Here is a 27,118-nt window from a genome sequence, read left to right as displayed (position 1 = left end):
CTCAGTGTGACAGGCGATGCAGCCATCTAGTGGTGAGTACGCAAACACATCCTGAGTACATCTACATTAAATCATTCACTGCTGATTTGATATGTTTCTGATTTAAATCCCATAACCCTCTGAGAGCCACAATAGACCCATTTTTTGTATTTTTTAGGGGGGTACAGGGGGTCTTTAGGGGGAGATACAGGACAACAGTAGATGTCACATAGGAGTGGTGTACATCATCTGAAAGCTGGTAACCTGAAGATTAATTTGAGATACAGCTCAGCACCGTGTGTCAAATTATTCTAGAAATAAATCAGAAATAAACATGAATGAATGAACGAAAACTGGAATGGGGAAAACTGGAAACTGCTCAGAAACCCCCTTATTGTCAATCTACCTAGGAAAGCCATCCATCCTCTGAATGCTCTAGGTCTATAGTTTGTGGTTGTAAAGTTTCATGATGCTGTGATTATCCTAGAGGTCACTTTCACTCTCATTTTATACAGTGAGATCAAATTTCAAAAAATGGTCTCACTACAATAAAATGTCTACTATGGGGACTGACATCATCACACATTAATACAATAAGGCTCATTGGATCCACAAGAGTCACAGCTTTACAGTGATTTATGCAATTCAAAGAGCGTTATTTAGCCCCCTTCCCTTCCAAGGTAGTATGACATGGTACCAATTGATTCCTTAGGTTTCTAGTTTCATATGATATCTGGACCTTCGCTGTAGCTCTAAAAATCAACGTGCTGTAGCCTCTGAAAGACAGTAAAGTGTTTCGGGATCAGGTCTCAGAGGGTTAAAGTCTGATTCAATGAAAATAACTTGTTACATTTTGAAAGTTTCTTCTACTAAAAACATGTCGCACAAGTTTAGATCCTGTTTCTCTCTTTGTTTTATTTTCTTCTGTAACTCATGAGGTGAATGACTCAGAGTATACACCAAGCTAATGATAACTTATCTAACAATAAATCATGACTTGTCATTCCAGCAACAGATTGCATTTACACAAACATAAAAAGTGCTTTAAGGTCCGATAGCATTTTCAATCCCTTTTCCCTAAATACATATTTTTTCAAGTACGTTAAAAGAAGCTGTTGTAAGACTGTTACAAAACAGTTCATACAAACTAAGTACATTCATACATGAACATTTTAAAGTGAGAAAACGTTTCCCCTGAATGTAAACTGGCAGGTCTGCTCATGGCTGTGCCTCTGTAGTCGTGTCCTCAAACAGGCTGAGCAGGTTCTTTGGTTCAAAGCTGGGTCGGGGTAAAGCCTCCTCCGTTCGGACCCAGTTGCGACTGCGTCGCTGCGAGTTGGACTTGGTGGATGAGGAATGAGGGCTGTGCGTGGAGTTTTCATTCATGCTATAAAGCTCTGTGTGAATGGGACTCGCGCTGGGCGTCAGCGTGTAGCAGGAACCATTTGAGTGGATGCTGGAGGGCGTCGGCGCTAAGTTACAGGAGGACCAGTCACCCAGATTTGAGTGAGTGGGTGTGTGGGCAGGACTTCGATGGTTGCGTCTCGGTGATCCTGGGAGAGGAGTGGATGTGCTTTCCACAGACAGTCTAGATTTGACCCTGTGGAGTGGGGGGAAATGTAAAAAATTAAGCAGGGAATTTGACAGAAATAACACATTTAGCTCAAGGCAAAAGTGTCCCAACAGCTGTTTCTTTACTTCGCTGTTCCAAGACACAACATAAAACCAAGTCATGAATTAGTTTATCAATCTATCAATCAATCAAACTTTATTTATATAGCACCTTTCGAACAAATCAAATGCAAAGTGCTTTACAAGCAATTGACAAACGTTTCACGTTTAAAATATCAATATTTTCAGCTCTTCTCAGATCCTCTGGGAGGCTGTTCCAGCGGCTCGGAGCGAAACTGAAAGCAACATCACCAGATCATTTTGTTCTGCTTTGTGGAACAACTAAAAGAGAAGAACCAGAGGATCGGAGGGGTCGTCCTGGTTCATAAACCAAAAGCAGTTCTGAGCGGTAGTCTGGTGCACGGCCATGCAGTGCCTTATAAACTAATAAAAGAATTTTAAAATCAATACAAAAACTAACAGGTAGCCAGTGTAAAGGCTTTAAAACAGGCGTTATATGTGCCCTCCCTTTGGTTTTGGTCAGCACTCAAGTAGCAGAATTTTGAATTAGTTGTAGTTGACTTATTGTATTCCTCAGTAGACCAGAAAGGAGAGCGTTATAATAGTCTAGCCTGCTAGTTATAAAAGCGTGAATCAGTCTCTCTGTGTTGCTCAGAGAGAGAAAGTTTAATTGTTTATACAATGACTCTCTACCTGTGTGAGAAGGTGGGAGAAAGCTCTGCATCTGTGGGATCCAACAGAAACACTGCATCATCCTCTGGGCTCCCAGAGTCAGCATGCATGGCACTGAGGGGCAGCGTTAGATCCTTGTCCCAGCTACCCTTAGGAGGAGTGCAGGGCGCCGGCTTGGTCGAGTGAGGCAGAAAGGACAAGTTAAGGGAGGACAGGAGTCTCCACCCAAAGCACACCACCAACTATGAGGAAAAAGAGCAGAAAAATATAAAAATGAAACCTTCAGGGTTGATAACAAAGTACACTTTTATGTTTCAGGTCTGCATTACATGTTGTGTAGTTAATTATTTAAAGCACTGGTTCCCAACCTGGGGGTCCTGACCCCCATTAGGGATTTCATTAATTTCTGTGAAGAAAACTAAATTACATTTTTATTATTTTTAATGTTTGTTTGTTTTATTCTTAACAGAACAATGGCCAAGCATCAGGGAGAACAAACTGAATTTATCAAAAAAAAGAAGGCTATTAAGTATATGATTGTAAAAAACTAAAAAACTAAATAATAAAAATAACAAAAATAACAGGAAAACTCATCTCTGATGCAATACTCACAGGAAATCAAATTATCTACTCAAAATGCATCCAATTTGCTTGTTTTACACAAACTTCCTGCAGTTATTGCATTTACTATTTTGGTTAATTGTACAGTTTATCAGTAGTTCTGTACTGTTATTGCTATGCATAGAATATAATATGAAAAAATATGTCACTTAGTCAGGTTTCGTCAGTTTACTCAATGATAGAAATGGGATCCCTTAAGGAAAAAGGTTAGAAACCACTGATTTAAACCAAACTCCAAACATTTATGTGTTTATTAGACACATTACCTGACAGAGGGAGACCAGTGTCAGCGTGGTCTCGGTGACCATCAGATAGACGCGCCTCTTCCACCGGTGTTTCCTAACAGAGGGGAGAGCAAGAAGCTCAGAGACTGTCGGCCTCTCGGATGGTTCTGGGGCCAGCATCATCCGCAGTACTGTCTGAAGCTCAGTGGAGAGGGCTGCAAATAAAGGTGGAAGTAGTGAAAGTCATTTAAATAAAGACAAAGAGACAATATATGAGGACTTAAAAGAAAGTGGATCTCACCACTGGTGAACTCTGAGGGGAGGCAGCCTTGTCTGAGCTGTTGCCAGCCCTCTCCACCATTTGGGACCTCCATATTACAGGCAAGCTCCAGAATAGAAACACCCAAACTAAATGGAAAAGGATTCAACAATATTTAGGCACTCATTTAAATCAGATCAGTTACATATTGTAGAATATCATTTAGTTTTCTCATTTGTGGTACCTGAAAACATCTGCAGGCGCTCCATACTCCCCACGGAGCAGCTCAGGCGCCATGTATCTGGGATCTCCCTCCTGGACGTCGTCCTTCACTTTCCCCTCTACAGACTCTGTGGTCTTCTGTTTGAGCTCAAACAGCAGCCCGAAGTCCGCCAGCTTGAGGCGACCAGAGTCAGTAATAAGGACGTTGGCGGGCTTCAGGTCCAGATGCACAAAACCTTGAGAGTGCAAGTGCTGCAGCGCTGAGAGGAGGTCACACAGGTAGGCCCATGCTGCAGGCTCGTCTGGATTGAAACGAAAGCCAAGTCAGTAGGAGCAAGAAGTACGTGGATTATATGTAGGAAAAATATCATAGCTAATACAACATCTGAATAGACTTTATTGCCTCTTTCGTACAGACCTGGGCCAGGAGGCTGGTTCTCAGCGTGGAGCAGCAAGCTGGTGCTACACAGCTCTGTCTGGATGTACAGTCGGCCGATCTCCTCCCAGGCCGCCACGAAATTCAAGATGTGAGGGTGAGGACAGAGGCGCTCGTGGTTCCTGGCTTCCCTCACGCTTCGGTTCCTGTCACAGTTACCCCTGAAGCGATGAGCAGAGCGCTTGACTGCATACTGACGGCCGTCCACGTTGCTTTGCACCTAGAAAAATACAGAAAACGCTGAGGTCTTGTCTTCTATTCGAGGATCTCCAAATGATAATCTTGGTGGGAAAGTACGACTTACAGAGATATCTAAATTTGTATTGTGAGCTTTCCCATTCCAAAACCACAGCGCAGCTGTTCAAACAGTCAAGATTTTAAATAGTGTTGTATAGCACAACTCCCCTTCCTAATCCAGGAATGTTTTTAACAGTAACAGATGAGGAGGAAAGGTAAGAGATAATAGACACTGCCTGTTAGCTTGTTACATGTTTTCATATTGGATTTAAATTCTTGATTTTCATATTAGTGATTTCCCACGCTAAACAGCCCCTTATATATTTTTTATTGTCTTCAATTTGAGTATCTTACTGTAACTTTCTCACAACTTATAGTACTTAAATTGCAGAATTTCCAGCAATATAATGTATATGTAATGTATTATATTGCTTTCATACACGTGTGCACACAGCCACACACATTTTGCTCACCTTGTAGACCTCTCCGAAGGATCCTCTTCCAAGCAGCCCCAAGTTGATGTAGCACTGACTGAAATAGGACTGCTGTTTGCTGGGATCATATACAGAATTGGGAGGGGGAGACTTGCTAAGGGAACAAGACAGGGGTGTCCAGGGGGATAGGTGCTGGGGGAACATCCTGCTCAGAGGGGGGCATCCCTTGGATGGTGGCAGCGGGGGCAGAGAATGTGAGAGGTGGGCAGGGGAAGAGTAGGATGAGTTGGACGTAGACGATGAGGAAAAGGGGAAACGGCGCTTTTTGAGGGAGAAGGACTGCTCTGCATGGGAGAAGTGGGTCGGAAGAGGGAGAGGCCCCCTGGACACGCTGGTTTCCACCGCCACTGACATTGTGTCGGGATGCTTTCAGCTCCTTTCTTTGAAGATGGAGAGCTGCAACAGTCAAAAGAAAACCTTTAAAAAACACTATCAGTCTTGACTCATGGTTAATATGAATGTACCAATGGCAGCCTTGCTGGTTTAAAATTATGGAGAAGTAACCTGTCATACCCATTTGCTACAGAACCAAAGTAAAACATATTATAACAAAACATATTAAACCTCTGAGACCCACAATATACCCATTTTTGTCTTTTTTGGGGGGGTACAGGGGGAGATAGCAGGTCAACAGTAAATGTCACATAGAAGTGGAAGAAATAAACATGAATTAAATCATTAATTATTCAATTAAAATTCAATTGTAAAACTGTATAAGGGTTTAGAACATTATGATAGAAGTATATGATGGCCATTCCCATGCTCACTTATGGCTCATAAGTTGTTGCAGCAATTTCTGGGTTGCTAACATTTGTTACACAGATTTGAAACTAAATTTAATAATTTTTTACCACTCGAGAATGGATAAAAATGATCAGAAATACCTCCAAAATACCACATTTAGACACCAAGACTTTGAGGAACACCATAGAAAAAGCCATGCTGTGATTTGGTATCAAAAACCTTTGACATTTGGAGATTTCTGCAAGAATTAAATTTTTTCGGCAATTGAATGGCGAGCACTTCTGTTGTGTAATTATATTCCGCTATTTCTCAATAACTTGTAATTAATTTAATACATTTCCAGGAAAAAGAACACAAAGTTAATTGATATGTTTTATTTCCATGTCTGCTGATAAATAGATAATAGTTAGCATAATAACTTATTTGAAATTTTTTTCTTATTAGACAATAAGTCACACAATGGTGATCAGAAGTGTCTTCTATTAGTTTTCCACCTACAATGAAAAGCAACGCCTAAGATCTTAACCATTGAATACTATTTTAGCATATAATCATTAAATAATGTTTATACTACAGTAATTTTCAATACATTTTGAGGTAAATATTGGGTTACTTGCTCATTATCACCTGATTACCATGAAACCTGCAGACCTGTAAAATGAAATGTTACTAAATATAGTCATGGATTAAAGTTACATGATATATTCCATAATTCTACAGTCTGGTACCACTGACTCAGTGTTTACAATCCTAAAACCTAGATTTCAGAAGTGGCAGACAAAAGAAATCAGTGGCAGGTAGAAACGTTCCTCACCTGCCACAGGTGAGGAAAAAGGTTAATTTCAGACCCTGGTCACGATTATTGACATCCTGATCATCTTGTTTGACAGGTTGGTCTGGTATCAGTATCAATACAGTCTTATTGATCAGGTCTGACTTCTTATCCAGTAGATATCTAACATAACGTTAGAACAGAGGTCTGACCTCCGAGCCAGTAGACAGCTAACGTTAGAACAGACCTTCTTGATGAACAACGTTAGGTTAACTAGTTAACACACTACACGTTTGATAACGTCAAATGTATGTTTATGTTAGTTACTTTGCTAACGTAGCTATGGATAACTTTAGCATTATTCATTCTTTTCCATTACAGAGAAATGTCACGTCCACAAAACAGATTTAACACGCATAATAACATAACCTGCCTAGCTAACGTTAGCTCAGGGCGGACCCAGACAACAACATAACGCAGGTAGTTAGCTCACTTACAGTCACATAACGTGCTGCAGCCTAACTGACAGCTCATCTTTAGGTAAAGTAAAGTTAAGTAACGTTATTACACAGACCATAATCCAGTGTTAATGACGGACCGTCTTCAAAACAGTCATATAGTCCATTCACATCAAACTAGACCGTCAGGCATGTAAACACCTCGCGCCAAATTCTGAAAATGTTACGCACCGCTACGTACTGTACGTACTGTTGCGTGAGTGACGTTCCGTGAATACGCACAGTGCGTAAGTGAGTTGCGCAATATCCGCAAGCGGTGCAGTCTGGGGTTCTGCTGCACAACACACAGGCTGGCAAAACCTGCTAGCTAGCTGACCACCTGAAATGGTAATTTAACTGTTATTATCCATATTTTTATTAGATTAGTTACATACAACTACTGAATACACGTTTATTGTTGTGTTGAAAACGTGTTAGCACTATTAACAAATCGATACCGACGGTTATAGACATTTCCGTTTGGGTTTAGCCAGCTAATGCTAATGCTAATGCTAAGTTGTTGCTATGTGAGTTTCGCCTTCTCATCTTAACGTTAGCTATATCGAGAGAGGTGTAGCTGATCTTAGCTAACCTTGGAAGTGATGTAACGTCAGCTAACTAACCTAGTTAGGCTCAGTCAGATCAGCTGGATGTGTACAGTCATTGTCAGAGATACAGTACTGAGTCTATTAAGTTAACTGTCAGGCCTGATTTTGTAGTCTCAAACATCTCAAGGCTGTTTGGTGTCGGCTAGTTTTGCGTTAGCTCCGAGCTAAATACACAAATACACTGCTGGCTGATTGTTGGGAGTTTATGAGTTGTCAGTTAATTGTTGTTGTTGAGTGAAATCTTCTTTATCTGGAAAAGAACTTGTCTGACACAACCAACTAAAGACTTGAATTACCTTTAAAGGTTTTGCCACCAATTAACTACAGGTTAGTAAGGTGTTATAATAATAATAATAATAATAATAATAATTTTATTTGTAGAGCACTTTTCAAGCACAAAGTGCTTTCCAAAGAAATTCACAACATAGACAGCAGAATACAATGAAACATAAATAATTAAATACAAACAATAGAATGGGAACATAAAGAAACAAGCATATACATATTCATACAATTACACTTACTTACACATCAGCACACAAGCATACAAAAGACTAAAATTCAGCTGATCAGAAAAGCCATTCTATAAAAGTGAGTTTTAAGACTGGATTTAAAGTCGTGACAGAGTCTGCTGATCTAATGCTCAGTGGAAGACTGTTTCAGAGTCAGGGAGCCAGTACTGCAAAAGCTCGATCACCTTTTGTTTTTAACCTGGTCTTTGGGAACAGTGAGAAGACCCAGACTGGCAGACCTGAGGGGCCTGTTTGGACAGTACCGTGTGAGGAGCTCAGTTATATATTCCGGTGCCAGGTCATTCAGAGCTTTATATGTGATTAAAAGCCCTTTAAAATCAATTCTAAAAGAGACTGGGAGCCAATGAAGTGAAGTCAGAATTGGTGTGATGTGAGAGCATCGTTTGGTTTTGGTCAGTAGTCTAGCTTCAGAGTCCTGAACTATTTGGAGCTGCTCTGTTGTTTAAGCAGGTATCCAAGGCATTACAGTAATCAAGACAGGATGATATCAGGGCATGTATAATTTGTTATAAACAGTTGTCAGATGGACACTTATAAACGACTTACATGGCCTACTGAGATGTTTTGTCAAATAAAGAGTCGTTAGAGGAGCCACAGAATCAGCTATCTTGTTTGATCCCATTCTAAACTGAGAGAAACATTTTTAGCACCAACTTCAAGCCCTCTTCTTCAAGATAAAAACCACAAATCAAGTTGCCTTTGACATAGTTTTTTTTAACATATAATTCTTTGCCCCGCTTTCCCTCAGGATGTGTTCTTAATGATCCGGCGTCACAAGACCACAATCTTCACAGATGCCAAGGAGTCTACCACTGTGTACGAGCTGAAGCGTATTGTTGAAGGGATCCTTAAGAGACCACCTGAAGACCAGAGGCTGTACAAAGTGAGTTTATGGCCAAGTCTTTACAGTGACACCTAAATAAGTCCATTCACATAACTGACAGCTTCACAATTCTGTCTATAGCCCTGTTCAGACCTGGTATTAACATGCGTCCTGAGTGATCGGCTCACAAGTGGACAGCTCTAAATGCAGGTGTGAACGCACTCAAGACACGTTGTGATCCGATTGCGCAGACCAAATTCAGAGGTTGTCTGGGCCACATATGGCCACATTCTTTTAGCAGTGTGTACGCAAATGTGTCCTGGGCCACATTAAGGGCCGCCTACTCAACTGACATCTCGCTGGGATCCGCAGGTCTCTGCGCTCCTCATGTGAATAAACAGGCAGACGAGAGTGCTTGTCTGCTTCGCAGCATAGAAACGGCCTCTGTGCTCTACTGTATTCTGTACAATAACCTTTTATTTTGATGTTAATAAATGTACCCGAATTCACGAATATTTAGGATATTACTACTGACATTCCTGTAATATTACGTCACAACGTCTGCTGTATTAGCCATGTGTTTACTACGTGTTAATTTGCATATAGAGCGGGGAAGGGAGATCCGTTCTAATGCCAGGTGTGAACAGACGCTCTTAATAGCTGTCCACTTGTGTTCGGATCACTCGGGGCACATGTTAATGCCAGGTCTGAACAGGGCCCTAGTGAGAGTGGTGGCATGTAACTTGTCTTTCACAAGGGTGACTGAAATATTCTTTGGAAATTTCTCACACACTGTCTCCATATTCACTGAAACAAATTCATAAAAGCCAATAAGGGGATCCTGTGACATTTTCAATTTTTGCGCCACAGGATGACCAGTCGCTAGAGGACAGCAAAACTCTTGGTGACTGTGGATTCACCAACCAGACTGCTAGACCTCAAGCCCCAGCTACAGTTGGTCTGGCCTTCCGCATAAATGGTATGTTCAGTTTATGTTGTTCTTGTGCTTCTAAGGATCAGGGATATTTAGTTTTTTCCTCATATTAGGATGGTTTCTCTAGACAACAACATGTGTTTCCTTTCTTTTTGCTTCTTATCAACTCAACTCTGCTTTTCATGGTGGGGAATTATTCTAGATCTCTTGTTACTTGTTCAGTGCCAGTTAACCTGCAATCTCATTTAGACCCTCAAGATTTGTAATTGGGTGTTGTGGCAGTATGTAGGTCAGTAGATAACTGAACTCTGATTATCAACTACTGTAACTCATTCATACTCTTGCACTGTTAAGGCCCAGACGCACCAACCCAACATCAAAGAACTAGTGGCGATAAAGGCCGACCGTTGAGTCGCCTCACGGCGCCTTTGTTTTGGCCAAAAAGTTGCACTCGAAAACACCACAAAGACTACAGCCAACAGCCAGTAAGCACGTACGTTCTGTACCTGCATGAGATTAATTAACTCTCCACACCAGCAGGTCGCGATAGTCTGTGTTAGTCATTCAAAAATGGAAACTGGAAGACCGAGGATGGCGGATATACAAGCCATTGTTATGATACGTACATGAAACATAGCAGCGTTTGCCGACCATTTTTAGACCACTCTCACTCACCACTTGGCTTCATTCCAGATGGCCATGTCGCTGTGAAAATATCCGTTTATTGGATTGATCAGATGAGATGAAGATGAAAAATGAGAATAGTCTTCCTCTTTGAGTTTGAGTTGATTTTGAATTTACTCGTTGGCTTGCTTTCCTTGCGTCCGTTTCTCTTCTCTTGCACTGATTTGTTTAAGCTGAGCAGCCAATCGGAGTGATTTCTCTCACTCACAGGCGCCACCGCCGATTCAACATGCTGAATAGGTCGAAAAAACTCAGACACGGACAGAATAGAGCCGACAGTGCGGGATACACTGCAAAAACGATGCAGACAGACGCTCACCAACGGTTGGTTTGGTGTGTCAGGCCTTTAAATATCAATCTGCGATGTTCAGTGCCGTCTAGAAGGCACTTTCTTACGCAATAACGTAACTTTACTCAGTCAGTGTTATACTGATTTCACCTCAGTCTGCTTTGTATACTCCAGTCAGTGATTTTCTTACATTTAGCAGAATGCTCTTTAACCGTCTCAAGTGAAAGTTCAGCTTTGGCTGTGCAACTTTTTAGCAGATTGTTTTAGTGATAGAATAGAAACCAGGACAGTGCTTGTTAGCTAAATGAGTTTTTTAAAATTATTATACATAAATTTACATTGGGTATTTTACTGAAAATGCATAAAAACTAGAGAAATGGGTATCGCCGTCTCGTCTGTATTGGATTTGTCCCTGTATCACTTTTGAACATTGCTGCCAAATCTTGTGTGGCCTGAAGCCAGAGCTATTTCAGCTGTACTGTAATTGTTCTTTACATTGTTTATGAGTTCACAATGCACAAGACTATATAAGTGACAAAGAGGATTTGAGCCTGAGACAAATCTCTCGAGATTAGATTTTTATTGGACTAGAAACTGTCTGTGAATGTAGTTTGAATATGATTCACAAGAATTGTATCCCATGTGGATTTTTTGTTGTCTAGACTTGATAAAAATCAGACTCCATTCTGGACATACCAAAAATCAAAAGTGACGCTCACAAGGTCCTCACTGGTTCCAGAGAAGATAAGCAACTGTCTGCTATAAAGAAATTACAGACTGTAGAATGCCGTGATTGACCAATCAGAGTATTCTACAAAGCTGTGTAATAAATAACAAATAACCACAGTGCAAATAAGTTAATACAAAATGCTTATACTGTAAGTAAATACAGAATGCTGAGAAGTGGGATCTATTAAGTGTGTTAAATATAAATGCCAGAATGGTATAAATAAGAATATTTCTTGAATGTACAGTATAAATGCAGTATTAATGACAGTATTGCACAGTTGAATTATACCTACATACGGAGCAGGTCCTCTACACGGAGCTGGCCGCCATGTTTCTACGGTAGCCCAGAACGAACAAACTAAACACTGGCTCTAGAGAGGGGACATTTATGTCTTTGCGTTGGCCACTGTAGTTCTCCTACACGCTTGGTACACGAGAAGTTTCAGTTGGTTGAAATCTGCAACCTCACCTCTAGATGCCACGAAATCCTACACACTGTACCTTGGAGAGAGTGCATTAACCAGAGTAGTTCTTACTTTCCAGTTTAGGAATCTCCATCCGTTAAGACGCTCCACAGTCAGTGTTCGCTGCAGCAACTCTGTGACATGACTGATGGAGCCACATGCAGCTCCGCTGTCATAACGGAGCTAATGTTTCCTTATCTCCTCTCTCCTTCAGATGAGATGTTCGAACAGCTGCACGTCGAGGCCTTCTCCAGCCCCCCAGAACTCCCTGATGTGATGAAGCCTCAGGACTCCGGTAGCACGGCCAACGAACAGGCAGTGCAGTGATAACGGGGAGAGGAAAACGAGCAATGGAGGGAAGGATGGAAGTGGGTGTGTGTGGAATAACTGCAGTGGAGAAGTAGCGGGGTGGAGGATAATGTAATATAATTTCAGTTGATGGATGGGGACATTCTAGGTAACCAAGCCTATCCATGTTACCTTCATGCTATCATCCCGGCATCCCCCCCCCCCAATTTGCTTCACCAATCATTTTTTAAAACTCTTTATGATTTCCACACCACATGCGGTTCTGCTCCTCGACTTTGCTCTTAAGCACCAACCTGGCTCAAAGTTTTTGAGCGAAGAAGTTGGTTTGGAACGTATGATTGTGTGTGTGTGCGTGCGTGAGTTATTATAATTATTATCTTTAATATTTTGGAGAAGGTGAAAGCGTAGTTGTGTGTCACAGTGCTCTAGAAGTAACATGCATAGGTAAGGAGTCCGGTGTCTGAATCGGCAAACTGCATGAACAAAAAATTGAAAACAAAGGCTTTATTTTCACAGAAACGGATAAACCTTCAACTGATAAGTTTCCTTGGTCTGATGATTCTCCCAGTTGTGTTGTACATTTCTGATTCAATTTCACACCAGGAAAGAAAGTCTTTATAATAACTATGTGTAGTTTTTTGTTGTCATTTGGTTGTTTTTTTTCAGTATGTTTTACTTGTCAGTTCTTCGTTGTATGTTTCATGCACTGAGACCAAAGGCGGGTACCTCTTGGACAACAGAGGGATTTATTTGGTCAAAGGACATTCTGTCTGTGGCATACAGTATACACAGGAGGAGAAGTTTTCTGGCGTTAAAACTTAAGTTTTGAAAATGCATACATCACCACGTCACCAAACCATCAATGTGGCACCTTCCCCTAATCACACAAACATAGCCTGTAACTGTGAGCTTGCATAATTAAAAGTTTTTCCTGTTTTGTTTTTTACACTGCTGGCTGAATTTTTTTATTTTAAATACAGGTTTGTGTCAACATTTATTGAGGATTTAAGGGGTCTGTTGAAGAAGTTGTGCAGGACTGTAAATACTATATGCCTTATTCACAGCAGACATTTATAGTAGTGACATAGTAGGAAAATCTGTGATATCTATCAAAGCATCAACTCAGTCCTGCACTATTACGTAATCTAGTGAATCAATATGTAGTCCTCCTAACATATTTATTATGTTATATTGTGCTCACTTGGTGCATTTTCCTAAATAAGGTTGTGTTTAAATTACCTAAAACTAATAAATAGAAAACCTGGAGATGATTCAGGATCAAAGTACAGGTGGGTTTCTGGGTCTCTGTGCAAAATATAATGAAACTGCTGCCATCTGTGTTGTGCTGTGCATGCTCTACTTGATGGGAACTGAAGAGGCAACAAGGGCCTCAAACAGTTTAGGGCTTTTTCGTGTCAAGGACCCCTAAATTGATACACATTGGGTCATGGATCCACGATTGATAAGATTTCTCAATCTGAAAAGATTTTGGTTGTTAGATATGATTAAGACCAGAATTCTATAGTTGGCATCTACAGTTAAGGAGATAACCTTTGTAACCATTAGAATAGTCACTGTTTTGTCTCTTACTCACATTGGGCTCACTTCTACAATGAATTAAATATTGAAAATAAACTATTCCCATTTTCTGGGGACCCCCTGGAACTCCCTCAAGGACCCCTGCTTGAGAACCACTAGTTAAACATTGGCCTTTTTCTTTTCCAAGTCTGTTCTTAAAAGAATACTCACATCCTCAAATGTAGATTTAAGGAGGAGTTGAGAAAAAATCTATTTAAGAATTTTCAATAGAAATTTATAATATAACAGTTAAATTAAGAATAGATTATTATTATTGATTATTATTATTATTATTATTATATCATATCTAAGTACACACAATATAAAGAGTATATTAGAATACACTATAACTAGCTTAGAAAATATAAAATATGAACATAGAATAACTATAACATGCTATATACAATAGCAAAGTGTGTGTGTGTATAGGGCATATATTTTTTAATTAATAGATATATAATAATATAATATATATAAATATATATATATATGTATATATATATATACATATATATATATATATTATTTTATTCACAATGATGAGATCATTTTGGGGATTTAGACAGATATTCTAAAAAAATCCCGAAAAAAACCCCCCAAAAATTGTGTCTACGGTGCCCCTATGCCGAAATGTGTGACACACATGAGGTCACCATTTCTGACAGCTGTTGTCACTGAACCTGTGTAATAAGTAAGGCAAAAGTGTGACAGAAAACACCCAAAATTAAATTGTTAAAAAAACAAAAACATAAATGTATTTTAATGTTTACTTTAAAAATATGTTAACAAAACTATATAAATAAAAAAAATAAAAAAAGATGGGGATAGTGGGGGGGGTCACATTTTCTGACGTCAGAAATGGTGACCTCATCATGAGTTGCTGGCTCTCTGCTGGTCACAGACTTCAGTGCAACACCTTTAAGAGAAAGAAAAAGAAAAAGTAGATAACACAACTGTTTTTTTTTTACAAGCTCCTTTTTTTAAAAAAAAGGGGCTTGGCTCCTTCAGTGTGTCTCCTCCTTGGGGTGGTTGTATTTACAGTGAAGATAAATGCATTCACCAATATTTAATCCCATGCAGCCTTAATGGTCACATCTTCCTCTCTCCCAAATATGGACGAGGAATGTCCAGATGACGTCTCGTGTCCGGGGAATGCGGGTTTGTAACCACATTTATTTAACTACGCCTTCCTCCAGCCTCAGGTCCTGGTAGGCATTACACAGGAAGAGAGAGAGAGAGAGAGAGAGAGAGAGAGAGAGAGAGAGAGAGAGAGAGGGTAGGAAAAAGAAACGGGACGCCCTCCTCCTCCTCCTCTTCCTCTTCCTCCTCCTCCTCCTCTTCCTCCTCCTCTCTTGGCGGATAACGGTGTCCAAGAAGTTATCCAGGACCGACGCAGACAATAGTCTCTCTTTACGCGTCCATCACTACTTATTAATGCTGTCTGCGTCTCTATTGTGCCACACAGAGAGGAAAACACTCGGCTGAGATCAGATCATGGACGACTTGGGTGAGCATTAGTGCTGTTCTTCTACTACATGTTGAGATATCTGGAGGGTGATCTCTGTGGGAAGGGGTGGTGTGCCCAAAACAGAGGAAATAAGCTCTTTGGCAGTCATTAGAGGAGGAGAATTTCCTTTTCTGTCCACAAGGACATGTATGGAGCTGTAATGTAAAGGCTGCCAGAACATTTTAATGCAGAGAAAAAGCAATGGCACATCCTTTAATATAACTAATCTTACAATTTCTGTGTAAAAAAACATTATACACAAGGGTTTTACCTGTCTTATGATGAGTATTGTCCAGTGTTCTCCCATCCTCTGAGATTTAAAAGATGTTTTTTGCATAATTGTGTTTACCTTTTCAAGCCACACACACTCACACAGGTAGAACTGGTACCATATTTACTCTGTGTCTGCACAGCCGCCCGCCATTGTCGTGCATGCCCTGCAAATTCAATAAATTCTCAGTAAATTAGATTAAAAAAGGATCCACGGCGGGCTTCCCCCATCCGTCCATGTGAACAAGTCAGCAGCGATGGATGGAGATGGAGAGAAGAGACACATTATAATGCTCAACAGAGTACATCAAAGAGGGTTGTGTGTGTGTGTGTGTGTGACCAGCGTCAGGGAGCATGACTGCTTCTGTCTTTTTTCCTACTGATGAAGAGGAAGATTTCTTCTCTTCTTCTCTCAGAACAACATTATGAGAAGCTGACTCTGTGTGTGTGTCGGATAGAGGCCCTGAAATAGCCCCGGGGCCACGCTGCTATTTCAACAAAAAAGCCACAATGAAAATAGAAAAAGCCATCCGCTGTCCATTTTGAGCTCTCTCGGGGACTTTTGTCCACTTCAGAATTAGGGGATTTATGCTTTACAAGCACTACTGGAAGGAATGGCTCGATGTAGCCAAGCACATCTGGGCACATCTGGATTGGATTGCACACGGAGAGAGAGTTACTGGGTGACTGGGGTGAGTCAGACGGTGGCCATGTTCGGGACACTCGGGTTTACGCTGTTGTCTAATAAGTTTACGTGTTGGGGTCTGGCCGAGGCCTTTCTGTGAGAGAGACCACTTGTTAGAGAGGCTTTCGGCCAAGACAAACAAGTCGACAGGCCGCTCTAAATATGGTCAGAATTCCCATTGAGAGAAGTTCAGCTCCTTATATGAGCAGTTCAGTCTGTACGAGTGTGTGTGTGTGTGTGAGTGTGTGTGAGTAAGAGACTAGAGGCACACAGCAGGGAGGAGGAGGGCAAGTAGTAGCTATATGCACAAGTTTCTCACCACATGGTCGTACCAGAAGTGTGAATCATCTGTCGCAGAGGTGACCACAACCGGGATGAACTAATAGCAGGCTAGACTGGTTATGTTCATCATGTCACACAACAACTGGTCTAATCGATTAGCTGAAGCGTTCATCAAACATCCATGACATCCATCTACAAAAAGGCTACCAGAAGCTGAGAGGTTCAGAGACGCTGGAAAACATCATCTGCCGTTACCAAAACAAACCAAAGCAAAGCTAACAGCGGAGTGATGTGTGGAGTGATGAGGTCTTCAGCCCACAGTTAGAGTTAAAGCTTTTTAACAAGGGACTGCTCCTTATTAAAAGGTTTAACTGTAACCATGTGCTCCTGACAATCGCCCTGTCTGTCAAGGATGTACCAGTAGATCAGCAGGGGTGTAACGATACTAGTAGGGCTGCACAGTTATGGCCCAAATGATAATCATGATTCTTTTTTTTATCAATATTGAGATCATTATCATCATCATTATTTATTACGATTATTCATTGATAGAGACAAAATATTTTTTATTGCACTTTCACGTTTAAACAAACAGAGCTTTCATTTCCATGTTGTGATACTCCTCAAAAGTGAAGCCAAAACATCTGGATCGACCCCTAGTGGTGGCTGGCTATTAGTTTAGGAAACGCTTGATTTGATATGCAGCGCATTTTTCTATGAGCGGAGGACACATTTTAAACGTCGATATCGCTGTGGATCTTGATCATTTAATTGTGGAAAGTCAAAATCGTGATGCAGATTAATATTCAATTGATTGTGCAGCCCTAAACGATACATCGATCTGGATCGATATATATATAGATTCAACAATCAACGATCCAATGTCATTGATGCGAAGTGAAAACATGGATACATGTCATCATCTTTAAGATACGCTTTTATTTTAAAATTTCCCATTGCACTAATATTATTAATATATTAAATATGAATAAATAAAATAAAATATATTAAATAAAACAATAATTTAATTTAATTTAAATAATAATAAAATATATAAAATCAACAGAGCACTGCTTTTTATTTTTTTTGTGCTACATTCCTGCTAATTAACAAATCTTTGCATCAAAATAAGACTTCTATGAGCGGAGCATTTTAAACGTCAATATCACAGTCAATCGTGTTCATATAATTGTGGAAAGCCAAAATCGTGATCATGATTATTATTCGATTAATTGTGCCGCCTTAGCTCATCTGATAAAAAAAATAATTAATTAATGCTTAGTACTGTATCAACAGCTTGAAAGGTTAAATCTGTGTAAACCCGGTAAAAACAGTGACATTTAACCAAAACAGCAGCCTTTCGTCTACAACACAGAGTTTGTAATTACTCATGTTCAGCCCACTTTTTACAAACTCCAGCTTTGGCCTTAAGTTGCACGTACACGAGCTTATCAGCATTAAATGATGTCATGCAGCGGCTAACCCTCGAGCAAGTTTAGTTTCTGGACAGCTCCCAGTGAGTGAGGTGGGGGCGGAGTGGATTTAGATATCAGTTACCAAACACTCTTCCTCCTCTGCTTCCCTTCCATACTGGCATGTCTTGGATAAGTTTGTGTGCTCTAATATCTTCACCGTGCCGATGGATTATCTCTGGGTTGTCTGACAGTCCTGTCCTCTGACTGAGGACGCTCAGTGTCCTCCATGTCCAGTCTGACGTGTGGGCTGATATGCTGCTGCTGCTGCTGTACTGTTGGTCACACAGGCTGTCTGTCTCTCTTTAGGAGTGCCTGAGCCACCTAACTACCCTCTCAGTCCTCGTATTGTTGTGTTTGGTACGTAACTGCCTGTGCATGTGTTTGCATGTGTTTCACTGTGTCCGTCATTTACTTAACTTCACGTTCTGTCTAACATCCAGTTTTCGTCTCCATCTGCACTGCATGCTTTTTAAATCCATTTCTTAATTCATTTCTATTTTCTGTTTCCCTTTGATGCTTCATAAACTAACTGATAACACCATCAGGGACATCCATACAAATATAGAGATACATATTATACATCATCACAATCTAATAAGTAGTAGTAAATCTAACCATCACATTCATGCTGTTATATCAGTTTATATTCCGTCCCTCCCTTCCAGATGCCCTCCTCGCCGATCTGGAAAACACCGGCTCTCCTCTAGCTCGGTGTCCTGTCCTGCTCACCTCTGACCCTCCACAAAATGCTGAAGCTGAACCCCAGGAATCCGCCGAAACCCGGCCGCCGCCGCCCGCCTACACACCACAGCAGGTAGACAACTAGCTGCCAGGGAGGGATTCCTACACATTGTCTCACTGATTCTCATTATAACGTTATCTAAACACTCTGAACTTTGGTTACAAATACTCTCTGTGAGTTCATGCCGCTTTGATAACATCTTCTTTACTGAAATGCTTCCTCTGTTTTGTCTCTCAGACTGTTTCTGCTGCAATGAAATCTTCCCAAAACTCCAACCCAGACAAATTATACAGGTAACTCCCTCGCTCATTTTCTTTTTTTTACCTATTTTACATCAGAGAGAAAGTGACTCACTCAAGTCTCTCATTATGTTTGCATGGGGAAATATCTGCCCAAAGCTAACTAGGCACCACATTCAAGTTTTTTTCCTATATTTGTCATTTTTTCCATTTTGACCTTGAGTGCGTTTGGATCTTAAAGGGATAGTTCGGGTCTTTTGAAGTGGGCTTGTATGAGGTACTTATCTCTAGTCAGTGTATTACCTACACTACATGACGGTCAGCACGCCCCCAGTTTGGAGAAACAGACTGAAGTACCAGCGTGGGAGTAAAGCAATGTGCTGTTGTGAACGGGGGCAGCAGTAAAATGTATTTTAGCCACCTAAAAGAATCTATATATGAATATCTACACTGTTTTTGTCAATGGAATCTGGTGGCTTTGGAGAGAGCATAGATAAGTTTCAATTTCAGTTCAGTTCCCCGTCGGAAAGGAAAAAGCAGAAAGCTGTCTAACAGCAATATAAAGCGGTGAAAATATTGTAAAGCGTACACTTATACAGATATTGATCTTTTTAGGTGACCGTTGCTTTTAGGTGGCTAAAATACAGTACAGTACATTGCCGCTGCAATCCAAATCTCATACTTTTTCTTTTTTACTTTTAGTACTGTAGCTGCCCTTACAAAGTACGTACTGCTGCATGCAGTATGCATACATTTGGGACATACTACTTCATCATAACATTGCGCCTTGAGCTTTGGCTCTCTTGCGCAGAGGATTGTGGGTCAGAATAGCCAGAAAAGCATGCTGGCTTACATACTACAAAATGCGACTGAATGTAGTAAGACGTCCTGGTATTTTTGGCACACTGCATTGGACATACTATGTATTGGGACATACTAAATCTTTTTTATGGCATACTAAATAGTATGGTAGTATGGGTAACATACTTGTTTTACTTCAAAACACCCAAACTATCCCTTTAAACCACTGTTAAAGACAGATGAGGGTATTCTGCTGCCTGACTCATTTCCGAATGGACAAAGTTCAAGAGTCACCCATGAGTCATGACACAGTGACCGTGAAGACGCCAACCACATTAGTGACGGGATGTTTCATAATCTGTGTTAATTTTGGACACCGCCTGTTTTGTCTTTCTTGCAGCACAGTGTGTAAACCGCGCTCTCCACGCACAGCAGATCCTACTCCGGCCTTCTCCTCCTCCTCGCTGCTGGGAGGAGGTCTGAGTGAACTGGACCATCTGTTACAGGAGCTGAACGCCACCCAGTTCAACATCACAGGTTAGTGTGTGTGTGTGTGTGTGTTATATCCCTGTGTTTTTATCTCTGAGGTGAATCTTTTCTAATATATGACCTTGTTTTTGTCATCAGATGAGATCCTGGCCCAGTTCCCGTCTTCTAAGAAAGATGAGAGGGACAAGATTAAGGATAAGGCCACGACCTCCTCTTCCAGGTACCAAATCTAATCAACTGAGTCAAATCCAAGTCCTAGTGAATGCAAACTACTCACTGTAGAGTTTCCACAAGCAGGAGAGCAGCAGAATGAATCATGATAAGACAGTTTACTTCAAATTAAATTGTGCAAACGCTATCATTTTTTACTATATTTCAACATTTTGATGAAAAAGTGTGCATCTTAATTAACAAAACGAGATATAATCCTCAATGCATTGTGAATTATGTTTGCAGCATATACAGAGAGATAGTGTTTTAATTTTATACACTTATTCCAGGTCAGTTTTAGTGTCCATCAACTGATTTGCAGCAGGATATGAGCATGAGCATACAACCCCACTTCAAAACACCCAAACTATCCCTTTAACAATGTTCCCAATCTGTTACATTTTGGGCAATATTCTAAGTAAAATCTGATGAAATAGTGTATTTTGTGGGTTCTTAAAACAATAATTGTCTTTTGTATTCTAGCTCTGCAAAGCCTTCAGCAACATCAGCCACGCTGGAGTTGGACAAACTGATGGCTTCCCTGTCCGACTTCAGAGTCCAGAGCACAGTAAGAGACACACAACAGCATGAACATTTAGTGTAAATCCACTGTTGTGTTCATAATGTGACTTCAAGAGCATGCTGCTCTTTTTCCACTATTGACTCCCAGCTGTTCCAGGCTTGATTCATGCTGATTCATGGTTGTGTTTTAAAAAGATGTTCACTTGACTTCATGATGACTTCACTGTTACTAGGCGGCCTGGCCACAGCATATGCCTCCTGGTATAAATCAGTCACCGGATAGGCCCTGAAGATTAATGTGGGTCAGAAGATGGAAATTAGTCTCGGTGGAGATATTTTCCAGCCTCACAAATAGCTTCAGATAGTTGAAAGTCAGAGCTACAGATCTACATTTGGTACGGTAGATAATGCAGTCATTCTCCAGTGTGTCGTCAGTGTGCCGGCATGTGAGCAAAGGAAGTGGTTCTGTTGCTTTGAGTTTGTTTGGTTCCAGTGTGCAGTCCAGCTGTGGGTTATAAACAAGCGTGAGCACCAGGTTATGGGAACCGTGAGTTTTATAAAGGAGCATTTCTCCATTGCATACTCTTTACTGATATATGGAGGACCACAAGAGTCACGGAAATAGCAATAAAGCTGATTAATAACGAATTCTACAATAAAAATAGGCATTAATAATTGTGTTTACAAATTCATTATCAATCTATGAATAAATGGGATAAATTACAAAATAATTTATTACTTGACATTTTAATGGGCAATAAAAAGAAGAACTATAAAAAGAATTTACAAATGAAATATTAATCCTTCAATAAATAGTTCAAATTCAAAAGGGATTTTCAAAAACACCATAAAACAGTCAATAAGTACATCATTTAAAAATACATTGTTGAATTTATAAATAAATAATGGAATTTAAAAATCTGTTATCATAAATTAATTTATAAACAAGTGTATTAATTCATACTTTTATTGTACAATTAGTTATTAATCAATTAAATGCTTTATTATTATTTCCGTGACTCTTGGGCTCCTCTATACTGATAGCACCAAAATGTTGATACGTACCTGGTTTAATCATGGTAGCAGTATGGCTCAAAGCGTGGCAGCTCAGCCCACCATTTGATAACAACATAAGATGGATCGTTATGATAGTTCGTATATTATTTTGTTTACGACGAAATACCAGCAAAACTAATGACATTTCTCTCCGCTGCACATTGTGTTAAATGTCAGCATGCGGAAAAACTAGGACGGTAAACTGAGTAAACATTATAGCTACCTAAACCTGCTAAACTTCAGCATGTTAGCATATAAGCATGCTGCATTTAGCTCAAAGCACCGCTATACCTAAATAGTTTCATAGAGTGGCTAGCATCGCTGTGGAGTCTTAGTCTTGTTTAAAAGATGACTTTCCTACATTTTCCAGAAATACTTGAGACAACTTCCAGAGAAAAAACATGAATGACCTCATGCAGTAAATGTGTGCTTAGCCTATGACCAGGGCCTTTTCTCTCACAAAATGCAACTCTGTATTGTGGTTGTATTACATTCCCAAACAGTGTGTAGGATTTAGGGGGATTTAATGGAATATAATATCAGATTGTTGAACAATTGGGTAAAATGTTGACTTTGAATAAGACTTTGCTGTCCTGATGAACTCACTGACTTGATGTTTTTTCACGCCATCACATAATTTCTCAAAGTCATAGTTTTACATTTCCTATATTTAGCCATTTATCAACAGAAATGTAATAAGATACATCATCATACAACAAAACGAGTCCAAAAGTACACAATACAACGCTACTTTGAGGCAATGTTTGAGTATTTTTATCAGTCTTCTTCTTTCATCCACTTTCTTCCCATTCCCCTCTTCCTCTTTTGCCAAACACACTACATACTTGGTTGCTGTGCCTCTGACAGCCTCATATCTGGATGTCGAAATCATTACTGTCTATTATGGCAAATCTAGATTAATGATACGCTCTTGGAGAACTAAAATCCCAAAGGCAGATGTGTCATCCATCATTTTTCTTTCTCCTCTCCCAGCCAGCTGCACCCGTTACTCCAGTGGTGACAGCAGCACCACAGCAGCAGCCCACCGCCCCGCCGCCACAGGCCTCATCCGGCGGCTCATTGGACAGCATGCTGGGGCTGCTTCAGTCAGACCTGAGCCGACAAGGAGTTCAAACATCCTCCAAAGGAAACTGTTCGGCTTGTCAAAAGCCAGTCGTAGGACAGGTGAGTTATCAGAATAAGTATATATAGACATGACAACTTAGTTTTATTAATATTTGATAGTTAAAACCTGTAGCACTAGGTTGGTCAGGACTTTGTTTACAGTTACAGTTACTGTAATCATCAAAGGATGCTGTTCATTAATCAACTTTTGACTTTTTCCTCGTGCAGGTGGTAACGGCTCTCGGGAAGGTGTGGCACCCAGAGCACTTTGTGTGCACCGAGTGCGAAACGGAGTTAGGCAGTCGCAACTTCTTTGAGAAGGATGGACGGCCGTACTGCGAGTCGGACTACTTCACCCTCTTCTCCCCTCACTGTGCGCAATGCAACAAGCCCATCCTAAACGTGAGAGACTTAATTTGGCATGAAGAGCTCGAATCAATACCCAAAACCCACCTGAAGCCATTTAACTTTTCATTCCTCTCGTCATTCAGAAAATGGTCACCGCTCTGGATAAGAACTGGCACCCAGAGTGTTTCTGCTGTGTTAAGTGTAGCCGGGCGTTTGGAGAGGAAGGTAATGGGCGGCACACATTGTATCCTGTCTGGGTTCAACACACAACTGTTAACAGGGAAATTCATACTTATGTACAACCTAAAAAAAACACTGCATAACATTCATTTTAGGGTTATAATCTGTTCCAGAGTTTGTAATAGCTAGAAATATCTCTAACCTTGCTTTAAACAGTTGCTAACCCCCCTAAAAACATTTGCATGGTTTTTCAAAGGAGAGCTAATGTTCTGTTGTAAAGGCAGTTCCACCCTGCCAAGAATTCAGGGGGAACGCTCAATCTTTGGCATGAAAATGGCCAAATTTAAAGCAGAACAATGCTGTCAGCCTTTAAAAACTCACATCAATAAAACCATAAACCATTATAAATTGATTAAAGTTTTATGTTCCGCAGATCTGAGTCACATAGAAAAACTTTTTTTCCACGGCATCATCCAGTTAATTTAACATTTATCAAAGAAACTCTTGAACCGTGTAAAACTGTGGCCGTATCTTCTGCAGGTTTCCACGACCGTGATGGTCAGCAGTACTGCCAGCAGTGCTTCTTGACTCTGTTTGCTTCCCGCTGTCAAGGCTGCACCCAGCCCATCCTGGAAAACTACATCTCAGCTCTCAACTCTCTCTGGCACCCACAATGCTTCGTATGTAGGGTGAGTGTTCCTTTCAATGATCACCCAATTTGACTGTTATCAGCTCATTAAATGTGCGTTGTCAGTTGTTATAATGCTCATAGATGTGGGTCAGTAGGGGCCTGCTACTCTTAATATATTGTAAAAGTGAAAGTCAAACTTAAAAGCAACACGTTTTAACACGTAAAAACTGAATGAAACATTACGGGATGCGAACCACGGCCTCCTGGGTAAAAGTACTGTGTTTTTTGTCCTATCCATCGCCTCCGACCTCTACTCTATATGGAGTTTTACGTGACTTTGTCTTTTGCTCCTGTCATAATGATTACGGTTGCTAGAGGTCGCAAACTCAAGCTCAACAGGCAACAACAGCTGTCAGTGTGTCAGTGTGCTGACTTGACTATGACTTGCCCCAAACTGCATGTGATTATCATAAAGTGGGCATGTCTGTAAAGGGGAGACTCGTGGGTACCCATAGAACCCATTTACATTCACATATCTGGAGGTCAGAGGTCAAGGGACCGCTTTGAAAATGGCGATTCCAGTTTTTCCTCGCCAAAATTTAGGGTAAGTTTGGAGCATTATTTAGTCTCCTTCGCGACTAGCTAGTATGACATGGTTGATACGAATTGATTCTTAGGTTTTTTTCTAGTTTCATATGATACCAGTATCTTCACTCTAGCTTTAAAACTGAGCCCGCTACGACATAAAAATCAGAAGTTGTGTAAATGCATTAATGAAATTAGTGGCGTTAAAACAAATTTGCATGAACACGTTATTGTCACGTTAACTTTGACAGCCCTAATAATAATAATAATAATGATAATAATAATAATAAGTGGAATTTATGACCCGTCTTTCTAAAAATCCTTGCTACGGCACTGCAAATGGGTAATTACTGAGACCAATGAACTAATATTTGTTTCATATGATCTCTTGAGCAAGGCACTTAACCCACAACCAAGTGACCAACAGATCAGATTGTGGTTATGATGTGTTCATGTGTGTAACTTGTGTAAGCAGGGCGTTCCTGCTTTCAGTAAAACTACCATGTCAAAAAAAAACTAAAAATAAGTTGGAATTATGTCATGAGAAAGTTGTCGTTTCACATGGCAGCTGTCTAATTACTGCTCCATGAGTCAGGGCTCTGTGCTGCAGCTGACTCTCGCTGCGTCTCTCTTCTTCAGGAGTGCTACAGCCCCTTCGTCAACGGCAGCTTCTTCGAACACGAGGGTCAGCCGCTGTGCGAGGCCCACTACCACCAGTCCCGCGGCAGCATGTGTCAGGCCTGCCAGCAGCCCATCCTGGGCCGCTGCGTCACCGCCATGGGGGCCAAGTTCCACCCCCACCACCTCGTGTGTCACTTCTGCCTGAAGCCGCTGAGCAAAGGCTGCTTCAAGGAGCAGGAGAACAAGCCCTACTGCCACCCCTGCTTCATCAAACTCTTTGGTTGAGGACACCCTCCTCCTCCTCCTCCTCCTCTGGGTCACCAAGTGAAAAAGCTGTATGACTCTGAGTTTTCAATTTGTTTGTTTTTTACTGCGGGAATGAGGGTGGAGCTGGTCTCTTTCTTGGTTTTAAGAATATAAGAGTTGATAGAGGGAGGGGAATAAAAAGAGAATCATCCAACCAAATTAATTTTACTAGTTTATTTCAGTATAAAAATGGACTGCATTTGACTGGCAGTGTGAAATACAGCTCCAGTATTAGTTAGACTGAAAAAAGAAATGATGCCAAATTATTTTTGTCATGTATGTAAGTCTTTTATATACTGTATTGATTCAAATTGAATATTGAAAATTGAAGTCTTTTGCCAAAGGTAGAAGAGAAACTGTTTCAGTGAAGGAATTGTACTGTTGTGCAAAAAATAATCCCCTTTAATATATTTGCTTTATATTGCAAAAAAAGTATAAGTGCCACTGCAATTGCATTTATATATTGTACGCTGACTGCTATATACTGTATGTTTTGTGTAAGCTCTCATATGTTTAATGTCAGATATTTTGCATTACTATTTCACTATTGCTCTATGCAATTTGCCAAAAACAATTCCAAAGAATAAAATAAAGGAGAACACAACTTGTTATGCTGTTTCATGGGTGAATGAATCACAGGATCAACTACGAAATGTGAGAACAGATGAAAAAAAAAAAAATATGCTTGATTTTATTTCTAATTGAACCAAGCAACTTTGAGGTAATTTTAAGTCTACACATCCCTTGTAAGTATGTTTTTATAATAATAATAATAATAATTATTATTATTATTATTATTATTATTATCACATTTGTGAATGATGGTTAAGGTTGATTAATAATTGTGGAAGAAAACTAAGTGGCTTAACTAATATCTATCCATCAAATTAATTTCTAACTAATAATTTAATTAGTTAGAAATTAATTTAATGGATTTAATTTAATTAAATTTGATCTAATTTAGTTACTGGGAATTTCTTACAAATTTAAGAGACTCAAAATAACATTCAATTTCAATTAAAAACAGCCTCAAAGATGGGGTTAATTTAAGAAATTTAGCTTTATGAATATTAAATTTCCCTACTAAGATAGAAAGGTTAACAATAGAGCATAAACGGTTTTTAATACTGCAATAAAGTGTTATAATAAACTTTGACCACTAGATGTCACTGTTCACTCACCACTTTGAGCTCGAGTGTAACTATTTCAAAATCAATGTCTGCATCCTGAATGTGTCCAGGCTTTTTTTTTTTTTTAAAAAGAACATGAAAATTTGTAAAAACTCTTTAACTAATTCAAAAAAC

At 40.1% G+C, this 27,118-nt stretch overlaps 3 protein-coding genes across 5 annotated transcripts; 2 read left to right on the top strand and 1 right to left on the bottom strand.

The window, feature by feature from the left end:
* Positions 1-874: 874 nt before the first annotated feature.
* On the bottom strand, positions 875-7,001 carry pkmyt1 (protein kinase, membrane associated tyrosine/threonine 1). 2 transcript variants are annotated; one of them, XM_037755073.1, is made up of 8 exons: positions 6,867-7,001; positions 4,756-5,172; positions 4,028-4,265; positions 3,632-3,911; positions 3,430-3,536; positions 3,171-3,343; positions 2,305-2,525; positions 875-1,579 (listed from the first exon to the last, which is right to left on the bottom strand). In XM_037755073.1, exons 2-8 carry the CDS (start codon positions 5,128-5,130, stop codon positions 1,198-1,200), a joined length of 1,776 nt encoding a protein of 591 aa, XP_037611001.1. In that variant the 5' UTR covers positions 5,131-5,172; positions 6,867-7,001; the 3' UTR covers positions 875-1,197. The 2 variants fall into 2 exon arrangements, with proteins under 2 accessions (XP_037611001.1, XP_037611002.1); XM_037755074.1 differs by lacking the exon at positions 6,867-7,001 and adding an exon at positions 6,726-6,858.
* On the top strand, positions 6,995-13,108 carry LOC119479466 (elongin-B-like). Its single transcript, XM_037755075.1, has 4 exons — positions 6,995-7,137; positions 8,679-8,813; positions 9,624-9,732; positions 12,068-13,108. Exons 1-4 carry the CDS (start codon positions 7,135-7,137, stop codon positions 12,178-12,180), a joined length of 360 nt encoding a protein of 119 aa, XP_037611003.1. The 5' UTR covers positions 6,995-7,134; the 3' UTR covers positions 12,181-13,108.
* Positions 13,109-15,001: 1,893 nt separating this feature from the next.
* On the top strand, positions 15,002-26,425 carry LOC119479920 (transforming growth factor beta-1-induced transcript 1 protein-like). 2 transcript variants are annotated; one of them, XM_037755914.1, is made up of 12 exons: positions 15,002-15,247; positions 18,266-18,316; positions 18,625-18,773; positions 18,939-18,994; positions 20,142-20,278; positions 20,369-20,450; positions 20,924-21,008; positions 23,012-23,203; positions 23,372-23,545; positions 23,635-23,716; positions 24,212-24,360; positions 25,527-26,425. In XM_037755914.1, the coding sequence occupies exons 1-12, from the start codon at positions 15,235-15,237 to the stop codon at positions 25,791-25,793; spliced, it is 1,437 nt and encodes a 478-aa protein (XP_037611842.1). In that variant the 5' UTR covers positions 15,002-15,234; the 3' UTR covers positions 25,794-26,425. The 2 variants fall into 2 exon arrangements, with proteins under 2 accessions (XP_037611842.1, XP_037611843.1); XM_037755915.1 differs by lacking the exon at positions 18,266-18,316 and having other exon boundaries at positions 15,004-15,247.
* The last annotated feature ends 693 nt before the right edge of the window (positions 26,426-27,118 follow it).

Source organism: Sebastes umbrosus, chromosome 20 (assembly GCF_015220745.1).
Source record: "Sebastes umbrosus isolate fSebUmb1 chromosome 20, fSebUmb1.pri, whole genome shotgun sequence".
Taxonomy (NCBI): Eukaryota; Metazoa; Chordata; class Actinopteri; order Perciformes; family Sebastidae; genus Sebastes; species Sebastes umbrosus.
This window is presented reverse-complemented; position numbering and strand designations above follow the sequence as displayed.

Coding starts and splice junctions, on each gene's coding strand:
- pkmyt1 (XM_037755073.1), bottom strand. CDS start 5,130: ATGTCAGTGGCGGTGGAAACCAGCGTGTCCAGGGGGCCTCTCCCTCTT. Junction 3,912..4,027: donor GAACCAGCCTCCTGGCCCAG/GTCTGTACGAAA, acceptor GTTTCAATCCAG/ACGAGCCTGCAGCATGGGCC. Junction 3,344..3,429: donor CCCCTCAGAGTTCACCAGTG/GTGAGATCCACT, acceptor CTTTATTTGCAG/CCCTCTCCACTGAGCTTCAG.
- LOC119479466 (XM_037755075.1), top strand. Junction 8,814..9,623: donor AAGACCAGAGGCTGTACAAA/GTGAGTTTATGG, acceptor TTTGCGCCACAG/GATGACCAGTCGCTAGAGGA. Junction 9,733..12,067: donor TCTGGCCTTCCGCATAAATG/GTATGTTCAGTT, acceptor TCTCTCCTTCAG/ATGAGATGTTCGAACAGCTG.
- LOC119479920 (XM_037755914.1), top strand. Junction 18,317..18,624: donor TCCTCGTATTGTTGTGTTTG/GTACGTAACTGC, acceptor CCTCCCTTCCAG/ATGCCCTCCTCGCCGATCTG. Junction 23,204..23,371: donor AAAAGCCAGTCGTAGGACAG/GTGAGTTATCAG, acceptor TTCCTCGTGCAG/GTGGTAACGGCTCTCGGGAA.